Source organism: Populus alba, chromosome 7, assembly GCF_005239225.2.
Source record: "Populus alba chromosome 7, ASM523922v2, whole genome shotgun sequence".
Taxonomy (NCBI): Eukaryota; Viridiplantae; Streptophyta; class Magnoliopsida; order Malpighiales; family Salicaceae; genus Populus; species Populus alba.
This window is the reverse complement of record NC_133290.1, coordinates 12,327,897-12,339,588: the sequence shown is the minus strand read 5'-3', so window position 1 is coordinate 12,339,588 and position 11,692 is coordinate 12,327,897. Positions and strand designations below refer to the sequence as shown.

Sequence of the window (11,692 nt, the reverse complement as noted above, 5' to 3'; positions counted from 1 at the left end):
TAACACGTGAAAACAAACACACCCTTAACTAGAAGATAGAAAATTGAAGGGGGCTGAATCTAGATTCTACCTGTCTCTCTCTTGTCTTTCTCTTTCAATAGAATCCGTGGACTAAATTTGCATAGAACCAAAAAAACAAAGTATACACCGTGTGACGAATAAGGCCTCGGGAGTATCGGACGCTTGCAATTATAGTAGGCATCATTTGCAATGCCATCTCATGTGTTTATTAAGTTCAGCGAAAAACTTGAAAAATTAATTAAATCAAGAAAATTAAAAAAAAATTGAAAAAATTAAACAGTAAAAAAACGCAATTATAATTTTAAAAAAACTGACCGGTTTGATTTTGGTTTTATAAACATGAAATTAAAAAAACCGAACCCAAATAAAAAAGAGAAAAAACACCGAACCAAACCGAAAAAACCGAGTCAAACCGGTTTGAATCGGTTTTTGTTCAAAAAACCAAACCAAACCAAAACCGGTCGGTTTGAACTGATTTTTTTTTAAAAAATATTTTAGTTTGATTACTTTTTTTTATAAAAACTAAACTGAATAAAAAATAATCACTGCTAGTGTTCACCGATAAACATTAAACATACATAAATAATTGTTTTTTTTTTTCCATATATACTACATATCTGGAAAACTATCCAATTTTTTTGTGTAGATATATCTTTTTAACAATTAGGGTAACTTTTTAGATTGGATTTTCGCATGCAAATTGCATGATTTTTTCAAGGGGTTTGCTCCTCGTGTGATCTCAGATTCTAGCTTTATAGTTGCTAATATAATGGCTACTAGAAACTTATATGGTCGTTAACTTCAAAACCTAAGAAATTAGTCAAGGTGTGCGCAAACTGACCCGAACACCTATATTAACAAAAAAAAAATGATTATTATTATAATTTTAGAACTCAACTTGACGGGAATCAAAGAGCAAGGGATGAATTGTTTTATATTTTTATATAGATTAAATGTATTTTTAAAAATAAAAAATATTTATTTTTTATATATTTTTTAATATATGTAGTCTTACATAATATTTTTTCCTTTTATTTTATTTAATAAATTTTATGTATATTGATTACTATTACAAATTAATTTTAATAAAAAAATTCATTAAATAACCCATATTGCAATATTAAATATCTTGATTTACATTTATCTCTTAATTTATCATTGAAGGCTTTGTTTTTTTATTTATTTACATAATTATTCGTGATTTGTTTAATTAAATGCGTATATAAATTTTTAGATTTATATTTGTGATTTTTTTTGTAAAAAAACACGTTGAGAAATTCTACATGTTCAATTTTTTTCTATCTTGTATTAGTGTTTGCAGTTCGATTTTTTTTAAGTTTTTTTCCTTAACTCTTTTATAAAAGTTTTATTGTTTTTAATTTAACATTTCAATCCAAGTTAGTAGTATATTGATATTTTTATTTATTTTGATATTCATTCTTTTGATTTTTTTTTCTTTTAAATTTAAATCTCAAATTGAAAATTTATTGTTCCCTTTAATTTTTTTTTATTTTGACTTGAAACCACATTATTTTAATTACTATTTTTTATTTTAGGTTTTTTTTTGTGATTTTATTTTTTCAATTTCATTCTTCAACATTTTGTTTTCTAAGGATTAAGTTTCATAATTTTTTCCTATATGCTTTATGATCTAGATCATGAGTCTGGAAAGCTAATAGGGGTTGATATTTTGTTTTGTCTTATGATCTTTTTTGATATCATCTTTCAACATTGTTTTTTTTTTTTATATATATATATATTTTTTTTATTAAATTATCCTGATTTCATGATCTAAAACATGAATTTATCAAATTAATCCGAACGCGGTTCCCTCTTAATATTCAAATTACATGTCTATCGTGCTGATTCAGGTGGGCTCACACTAGTTTCTTTTTTATCTTTTTTTTATTCTATTTTTTTTTTATTTAATTGGTTTAAAATTAAATAACATTATCTTTTTACTCGTTATTTTTTTTATAATTCAAATAAAATAAAATCAATTTATTTAATAAATCAGAACTATAACTCAAGTTATTAATTTTTTAAAAAAACATACTTATAATATCAAAATATTTTATTATAAAAATTGTTCAGATCCGCAACGCAAGGGGATCACAAATCTAGTTGGATCTAGAGCTACTTGGAGCCATAATCAGCTCTTGTATGTCCTTATGAAATAATTTGTCTGTTTTCTGAAAGCAAAATCTTTACCAGGCACTTGTATTTTTAAGAACTGAATTAAATTCTGTTTCAAGTTATAAACACAAAAAGATCAAATGGAACCCAAATCTGAGAGCACAAGGAACAACACATCATTTCCCATCTAAGCCAAGCGTTCAAGAATGTGTTCTCTGTACAGCGATAGTCAAATGTGCTAATGGCAAAATAGGACCCCCAAGGACCCCTCTCTGTTTTTTTGAGTCTTCTGTAGAGAGAGAGGGAGCACTAATAATTGCAAAAGTTTGCTTCAAGTTAAACTAATGGCAAAATTACACAACTGTAAACATAATAACCCACAGGGAGAGCAAAAGGACGCAACTTTCTGTGTAGATTTTAGCTGTTTAAAACTTTGTGAAGTGGAACAAGCACAGCCAGACAGATATAGACCCCACTAGTTTGGCTAAAGCAAATTAAGCCAGCTCAATCTCTGAGACTCACAAAAAGCCCTAGCTCTGTTTCGTTTTCTCAACCATTGAGCACTTTACCTTTCCTGATACCTCCTCCACCTAAAGTCCGGTTCTGTTTTCTCTTAAAGGAGGCCCCTTTCAGTTCTTTCAAATAAATGGTTTATGACTCTGGTATGTTTTCTTTTATGGGTTTGGATTCTTTTGTTTTTTGATTCCTAAGCTTGAAGCTTGAAGCTTTGTTTGGTTTCTGAGAAAATGTGAGGACAGAAAGAAATTGTGATTTTGAATTCAATAGAATGGTTAGGATTGGTTTGAAAGTTCATGCTTCTCCTTTTTTTTGTGTTTTTATTTCCACTTTTTAATGGTGTTGTACTGAGTGCTAAAAGCCATAATTAATAGATTTAGAGTTCTATTTGGATGATTCTTTGCATTTTCTTTGGGAATTAGAGGAAGTTTTGTTGGGAAATGGAAATGATACCTTGCTTTGTTTTCTCTGGAACTAGTTATATTCCATTGAAATTATGTTATGACCTGAGAGCAGAATCATTGACTTAACTGCAACCTAGAATTTTTATGTGAAAAATGAAGTCTTACATTAGTCAAACTCGTGTTTAGTCTTAGGTATATATTTTTTGAAGTCATAAGATCTCTTACCCTGTTTGTGATTGCCTCCTTGTTTTTGTTTTGACTTAATCACTTCTTAAATTAGTCATGAAGTCTTCTTCTTCTTCTTTTTTTCTGGAAAAATCTTCAAGAAATCTTGTCTGATAATTAGAATGATCGCATGTAAAGTTTACTGTTACATACACATTGGTCCACCTTGGTCATCGAGAGATTGCAAATGATAAACAAGCCATTGTCCTTGTTGACTAATTAATTGAGAAAAAAAAGATTCCTGCTAAGATTAGAATAAGAAAGGAATCCATTAAAAGGGAATCTATGGAATCACGCAAGTGCCCATTTTGAGTTGTAGATGGAAGCACCAAGGCAGTAGTGCCCATTTACAAAAATTAGAGAAACAACCAATGAAGCTAATTCACTATTATCATATGAACTACGTCAGTATCTAAAAAAAACTTGATCAGCTTAATTGTTTCCTTATGTATTAGTGAACTTTCTCGCCCAATGCATTCATTATCTCATAATCCAAGTATTTATGACTCAAAATGCTGACCTTTTTGCACAGATGGGTTTTTCTTGTATCTTCATTTGGATTCACGTGTTTCAATGGATTGAGCAATTGGGATGATGTCATTGAAGATGGAACTGGTTCTTGCAGCTTTAGTATTGGCTTACTTGCAGTCTTTTGTAATGTCCAACTTGCAAGGTATGTTGTCCTTCTTTGATAAGCTAATTTACTGTTTTTACTTGCTGGGGCCATTTCTACATCATTAAGACAATGATAAATGACAAATGAAGCAAACCACAATCTGGTCAATGTTTTTCTTCAAATTGATCTGACACTTACAAACATCCAGACTGATGCCATTCCTGTTATCTGTATTTTATTTGCTTGAGAAATATTTGTTTATGCAGAATCTGTGTGAGAAGGATGAAAAGGCTAAATTACATCTGAATATCCATCTGTGGCTGAAAGGGTTCTCAATCCATGGCCACTTTGTCTGATAATATGACCTCTCTCTTAGGGTGCATCTGCACGTGTGTTCTAGATATAAATAAATATGACCGCGATGATTAGATGGATATAATGAACATATAATGGAAGTTGAGAATGCTGCCATTTACCCTCTTCTTTGCACTAAGCTTTTGCAAGTTTACTTTCCTTTACTGACTGAATAGTTAAGATTGTAACCTGGTTAGATGCTAAATAATTGTACCTTTTGTTACAGGAGATGCCCTATCTGCATTGAAGGATTCGATGAATGTTCCGGCCAATCAATTGAAAGATTGGAACCCAAATCAAGTTACTCCATGTACTTGGACGAATGTTATCTGTGACAATAACGAAAATGTCATTTCTGTGTATGTTTTCTTTGATGTGGTTTTACCTCTTCTTTCAGCTGTTTCCAGATGATAGATTCATATAAAATAATTTAGTATTCCTGTAATATTTTGTTCTTTGGTTGAATTACATTTTATCTTTCACTTTGGATATGCTTATATTTTCACCCATTTGCAGAACGCTGTCTGGCATCAACTGTTCTGGGATCTTGTCTCCTAAGATAGGAGTTCTAAAGACTCTTAATACACTGTACGTATTGTGCATGTTGTAACAATCAGCAGATAATATTTAATTATAGAAATTTTTTTGATGAATTTGTTTTTTTTTCTCTGGGCATTTTTTCATTTTTTTAAAAAAATTAGGTGCATTTCATTCTCAAAAGCAATTTTATGAGTATTAATCAGTAGTGATAAAAAACTTGAATCACACATGAGATGCTAGCTCCCTGTGTGCACATGCGCAAAAGATAATCCCCAATAATATGGCATTTCTAATGGAGTTACAGAAACTATTCATTAATACTACTTAAGTTTGTTTTCTTAACAATGTAAGAAATTGTTAGTGTCGAAGATGCAGCCTATCTTTCCCCTCCTCTCCTGGAATTGTTAGGCTAAAAATGGTTACAGAAACTGGTCTTCAATTGTCTTAGCAGATATTACCATGACACGGGGACGTGAACTTGTCTCGTAAACAGCTTTGTGACTTTAGTTATCATATCATTTTCTATTTGAAAGCTGAAACTAGTTTCCTCTATCATATGTGTTATTATATGTTATCTTTTGTTATCTCTTGTCTCACAATGTCTGCCCAATTCGTTTGCTATCAACTTCATTGAATGCGTATCTACTTGGTGGAAAATAGTCTAAGCTTTGACTTTGCCTTACCAAACAATAAGATTGCTAGAAAGATGAGATGCTGCAGTTGGATCATTTTGGAATTGTTGGAAATCTATGGGTAATTGACAAGCAAAGTATATGATAGAAACAACTTAGGGCGTGAGAGGAAAGTTATCAGTGTGGACATTTCTTATTGTATACCAACATCTATGATTGGAGGGGATCTACAACTTCAGTGGTAATTGTGGAAAAGAGTTTGTTCAACCTTTTGGACTTTGATGGGCAGCAAATTTTCAATTTGATTACTTTGGGATGGTGGTAGAGAAATCTTCCCAGTTTAGAATTTCCATCTATGGTAATCACTTCATTAGTTCATTTGGGTCATGTCATTACAGCCACTCCAGGTGTTTTTTCCCCTTTCTCAATCCTGCATTACAACAACAACCTTTTCTTTCTTAACTTTCATCTACACTTGACCTTTTCCCCTTTCCTGGTGCATGCTAACACACACAATGCATATAGATAACCAATCACATAACCATGCCCATACCATAATATACTCAGACTCCGATAGATATATACATGTAGATAGCTGCAACTTGAAGCTTCAATATTTTCGCACTAGCCTTGCAAAACGTTAAATATGACAAAATTGGCTGAATACACTCTCTGTTTTTCTAAAAGTCTGAATCCTTTTACATGAAAGTCCCGTTCCTTAAATAGGAAGGAATCCTGATTTACATCAATCCTGATTTACATCACATTCCTATAATTTAGGCCTAAAGTATAGGAAGATACTTATCCTATAATTACACTCTTATTTCAGCTGTATTTCTATCAATAACAACTACTGCCTATGCTAACAAAATATATTGTGGAAATGCTTTCAAGATGATATGGTTGACAGGATATTTTTATTTGTGCTTCATAAAGCTTCTAGTGACATCCCTTTGTATGGACTTTCTGAGGTGTTGAGTTTAAACATTAAGAGTGGATACTAATATATACTAGATTGCATTCATAATGCAGAACATTGAAAGGGAATGGCATAACTGGTGGGATACCAAAAGAGTTTGGAAATTTGACAAGTTTAACCAGCTTAGATTTGGAAAATAATCGTTTAAGTGGTGAAATACCGTCTTCATTGGGCAATCTTAAAAGGCTACAATTTTTGTAAGTGACACCTTCTGCTCCTTTTATTCTTTGAGGTATATCAGATATATCTCAGTATTCTTCCAAAATTTTTCATGATCAGTAAGATTTTCATATCATGCAACCAGGACATTGGGTCAAAATAATCTCAGTGGAGCTATCCCTGAATCACTTGCTGGTCTTCAAAACTTGATCAACATGTAAGTAATGATGTCCTGCACATTGCCTAGATGATACGAGATAGCAGTGTTTTGTTTATGAATCCAGACGGGAATATTCCTAAATTGTTCTTATGGTCCCACATTTTCAATAATTGACTCTCGAATTATATAGCTTTGTAACCCATGGTCGTGTTTCCAGATTTTAATGGCATGATTGAAATTTTCTTTGCAGTCTGCTCAATTCAAATAATCTCAGCGGTCAAATTCCAGATCATTTATTCCAAGTTCCTAAATACAAGTATGAATAACATGGAATTAGTGATATTTCAGCTCCTAACTTTTCATTTAAATTTCTCATTTGTTTCTTTTGTGGATGCGTGCGTGCTTGTGTGGTATGTCTTGCAACTGTCAACATTTGACTTAATTTGAATTGCTTTCACTTATTTCAGTTTCACAGGAAACCACTTAAATTGTGGCGGGCCAAATTTGCAAAGCTGCGAGTCTCATAATAGCGATTCAGGTAATTAACTAGTATTTTTTATTTATTGGAGATGTTTTTTGAACTACATCCGTTAAAGTTAAGTTTTTGTGAAGCTAATTGCTAATCCTTTCATCTGTTAGCAGGTGGTTCACATAAGTCAAAGACTGGAATTATAGTTGGAGTTGTGGGAGGATTCACAGTTCTTTTTCTTTTTGGAGGCTTGCTATTTTTTGTTTGCAAGGGTAGACACAAAGGCTACAAACGTGAAGTATTTGTAGATGTTCCAGGTTTGAATTGCTTTAAGCACATAGCAAAATAATTGCATTGCAGCTACTTTCTGCTACATGCGTAGAAATAATAGATTTAATAGATCATGTCACAATTTTGGCCAGTCTTGTTTTTTCATTTCTATTCTGATGAGCTCACTTGACGTGGCCAAGTTTTTGTTTTTGATGTGATAAAATTCTTTTCATTGGTGCTTCAATTTATGGCTCAACTAGCTTACTTTTATTACACTAGCATGGAATTTGACATTTAGTTTACACTTTTTGGAAAATATTTGTAAGTTAAATAACAGGCTTTAGAAATTATCTTATGTACCCATCCTCTAGCTAATTTATACAATTTACCGAAGACAAACAAGGATTAGTGAAAAATACTGTCTAACATTGTTGCATATTTTTCCTGTAACTGAATTTGATTGTTACGCATTGGGAGATATTTTTTACTTAGTAGTTAATGGTTGATGAGCAGATGCAACATGCATGCCTTTTAGCCACTTTCTTGGGTTCATATTTTTGGCTAATGCAACCTCATCCACTTATCCGAATCAGAGTCACTGAGCATGTTATGAGAAGAAAAGAAATGAGCTTCCTTTTATCTAAATAAAGATTCTTTTATGATAGTTTTGAAATCTAGCCCAGAAGCCTATATACTGTCAACATGTTGTAACCTGGCCGACTCATTTTTTAATAAATGGATGAATTAGATTGCAATCCAAGGAGAATGAGGTTTAGCTGGATTGATTTTTATCTTATGATTGTTTTTTTCCTCATGTAAATAATCCATGTATATCTTATGATGTTGTGATCTATGATACTATATGATGTTTGCTATAACATGTATAATTCAATATGTTTATGGGTACCACGGTAACTACTTTTCCATCTGGATGAAATTTCGTAATCAGTGTCCTATCATGAAATGAAATCTAGTACTTATAGCCATCCTGTTGCTGGATTTGATTCAGATAATTTCTCAAAAGGTTTAAATTGTTGAAAAATCCTGCCTGCTTGAAAACTGTTCTAATTATATAAACATTTCTGACTTTTGGCTAAACATGGAATCTAATATTTGTGTTTATTTGTGATTGATTGGTGCAAATTTCTTGATTCAAATTATCGGTGAGCATAGGTTCTATTATCTAGAAGTCGTGAAAGTTTGAGAATGTATACAAAATGAAAAATATTTGCTTACCTTTTATTATCTTTTACAATTATGATTGAAGAATTGAAGTTACTTCACTCAATATTTTTTTTTCATGAACCCTGTTCTTACCATTTGTTTAGGTGAAGTGGATCAAAGAATAGCATTCGGTCAGTTAAAACGGTTTGCATGGAGGGAACTACAGCTTGCAACGGACAGCTTCAGTGAAAAAAATGTCCTTGGACAGGGAGGTTTTGGAAAAGTTTACAAGGGAGTGCTTGCTGATAACACCAAAATTGCGGTTAAGCGTTTAACTGATTTTGAAAGTCCTGGGGGTGATGCAGCATTCCAACGTGAAGTTGAGATGATAAGTGTAGCTGTTCACAGGAACCTATTACGTCTGATAGGGTTTTGCACAACAACTACAGAACGCCTCTTGGTGTATCCATTCATGCAGAATTTAAGTGTGGCCTATTGTCTAAGAGGTATTAATTATTTATGTGCTGGATTTTGAGAGGAAGTGTTAATATATTTAACTGTTTTCTTCTACCATCTACAGCTGAGGTATTTGTCATTAATCATTTTCTATAGGTTGAGTTCCTCTCATGTTTGGTCATGTTTGTTAAATCTAAACCACTAAATTCAGAATTAATGCACATTATTTTAGTACATGTTAAAAATGGAAAAGAATATAATCAATTTAATATTTTTTTTCCTTCTCACGTATCTTAAAGTGTTAAATTCATAATAAATTGTGAAATTTGGAACATGATCCGAACATGAGAGAATTTTAATCCCAATTTTATATGCATGATTCAGAACGAGATGATAGTACAAAGAAGCTAAAAGTAAGCCCTTGCAGAGTTGCTTGGCAGCCTCCTTTTTTTTTTTAAAAAAAGGGGGATAAACTCTAGTAGCAAATTCTCAATAATCATTCATCAATAATTAGCTATGAAATTCCTATATTTGACATTAAAAAAAAAGAGTTTTGACATTTTGTAACGATCATTGGCAGCATTGAACTGGTTCTGGTACTCCTTAACCAATGAGTAGGATAAGGATAAGCTAATACCTATGAACATCCAGATAGCATCAGAGTTTATGTATCATGTCTGTTTGATGAATTGATTGTACCTGCTTCTCTTGTAATATCTAATGTCAACTAGTGAAAATACAATTCATAGGCCTATATATGGTCTTACAATTTTTTTTGCAATACATTTCTATTTTCTAGTGACATTTGAATTTTGATCTTGACCTGCAGAACGTAAACCTGAGGAGCCTGTTTTAGATTGGACAACCAGAAAAAGAGTGGCCTTAGGTGCAGCACGTGGGCTGGAATACCTTCATGAGCACTGCAATCCTAAAATTATTCATCGTGATGTGAAAGCAGCTAATGTACTCCTCGACGAGGATTTTGAAGCAGTTGTTGGGGATTTTGGCCTTGCGAAGCTGGTGGATGTGAGAAAGACCAACGTGACAACTCAAGTTCGCGGGACAATGGGCCACATAGCACCAGAATACTTGTCCACTGGCAAGTCATCTGAAAGGACCGATGTCTTTGGGTATGGTATTATGCTTCTAGAGCTTGTTACAGGTCAACGGGCAATTGACTTTTCACGTCTGGAAGAAGAGGATGATGTCTTATTGCTTGACCATGTAAGATATCCATAGCTTATTACAGTGATACATTATTGTATTGGTTTCTTTGCATGCACAACTCTCTCGACCCCACCTAAATTATCCATCTCGTTACATGACTCAAATGTCAAAAACCCTATTAGAAAGTAACTTTAATTTGGATGGAGTCATGACATCAGTTGCAGATGTCTCTACGCTTTTTAGCATGGTTTTAATTCACGTTCTGCTCGTTTCTGACTTGCTCTTCCTTGTACTGGGATATTTGATTATGAAGGTCAAGAAGCTGGAGAGGGAGAAAAGACTGCATGCTATTGTCGATCGCAACCTAAATAAAAACTACAACATCCAGGAGGTGGAGATGATGATACAAGTCGCCTTGCTCTGTACCCAAGCGTCACCAGAGAACCGTCCAGCAATGTCAGAGGTTGTGCGGATGCTGGAAGGAGAGGGGCTAGCTGAGAGGTGGGAAGAATGGCAGCATGTTGAAGTTACACGCATACAAGAATACGAAAGATTGCAGAGACGATTTGACTGGGGAGAAGATTCGGTTTATAACCAAGATGCTATTGAGTTATCTGGTGGAAGATGAGATAACAAATTCCCCAACGCATCTAAAATATGCCGTTTCATTTCACATTAGCTTTGATGTTTTCCTCGAATGAAAACAGATATATGAAGTAAAAAAAAAATTGTGCTTTCATAATTTACATTATAGTTGCTTATATAAGCTCCTCGGTCGTCCTTTGTGTGTTCCCATCTTGCCTGAGATGAAACATATTTTGATGTTAATATAGTGGGCGTCTGCGAGGTTTCTCCCACCACCGTTTTAATTTAGCTGATGTTGACTCAAGAGGGGAGATTTTCTATTTCCGTTTCATTGCATCAAGAAATGTCTCCCTTCCAAGTCAATGGTCCATAGTTCCAGGACTGTTGCTCTGTGCTATTGTTGATGCTTTGACTGAAAATGGCACCTATAAGCTCCAAGATTTTACCATGTTTTACAAGCCAAAAGTGGTCAAGGAAAACCTGATGCGATTGAAATTTTGTGATTGGAAAGAGCTGCGACAAGATGTTGCAAATTTTTTACTTGAGATCACAATCAACTCACTGAATTATCTACAAAACTCTCATAATTTCCCTGCTGGAGCCTGGAAAGCGAAGAATTTATCGAACAAGAAAAGCTTTATGCAAGCCGCAAGACACTGCAACTGTTAGGCGGTGGGTGCATCAACCTTTTCACGATTGCAGTCATGATTATATGGAACCTGAAGACAAATAGCAGACATAGAAATGGACCTGGTTCTTCTCGTATGAATTCAAACAAAGAAGGCAGAATATTTTAACACTTCCTTAACAATAACACCATAATATTTGTGCATCAACCC

The 11,692-nt window shown here is 33.3% G+C and overlaps 1 protein-coding gene across 2 annotated transcripts; it reads left to right on the top strand.

The window, feature by feature from the left end:
- Window positions 1-2,478: 2,478 nt before the first annotated feature.
- LOC118043502 (probable LRR receptor-like serine/threonine-protein kinase At5g10290) lies at window positions 2,479-11,141 on the top strand. Of its 2 annotated transcripts, none has more exons than XM_035051511.2 (12): window positions 2,479-2,819; window positions 3,835-3,975; window positions 4,499-4,631; window positions 4,789-4,860; window positions 6,477-6,620; window positions 6,728-6,799; window positions 6,993-7,058; window positions 7,210-7,280; window positions 7,382-7,528; window positions 8,810-9,151; window positions 9,931-10,325; window positions 10,582-11,141. In XM_035051511.2, the coding sequence occupies exons 2-12, from the start codon at window positions 3,894-3,896 to the stop codon at window positions 10,894-10,896; spliced, it is 1,839 nt and encodes a 612-aa protein (XP_034907402.1). In that variant the 5' UTR covers window positions 2,479-2,819; window positions 3,835-3,893; the 3' UTR covers window positions 10,897-11,141. The 2 variants fall into 2 exon arrangements, with proteins under 2 accessions (XP_034907402.1, XP_034907403.1); XM_035051512.2 differs by having other exon boundaries at window positions 2,485-2,819; window positions 7,385-7,528.
- The last annotated feature ends 551 nt before the right edge of the window (window positions 11,142-11,692 follow it).

Excerpts from the sequence above, each read along its gene's own strand:
- LOC118043502 (XM_035051511.2), top strand. The coding sequence starts at position 3,894 with ATGATGTCATTGAAGATGGAACTGGTTCTTGCAGCTTTAGTATTGGCT. Across the intron at positions 7,529-8,809 it reads AGTATTTGTAGATGTTCCAG|GTGAAGTGGATCAAAGAATA; the intron begins GTTTGAATTGCT and ends CCATTTGTTTAG. Across the intron at positions 9,152-9,930 it reads TGTGGCCTATTGTCTAAGAG|AACGTAAACCTGAGGAGCCT; the intron begins GTATTAATTATT and ends CTTGACCTGCAG.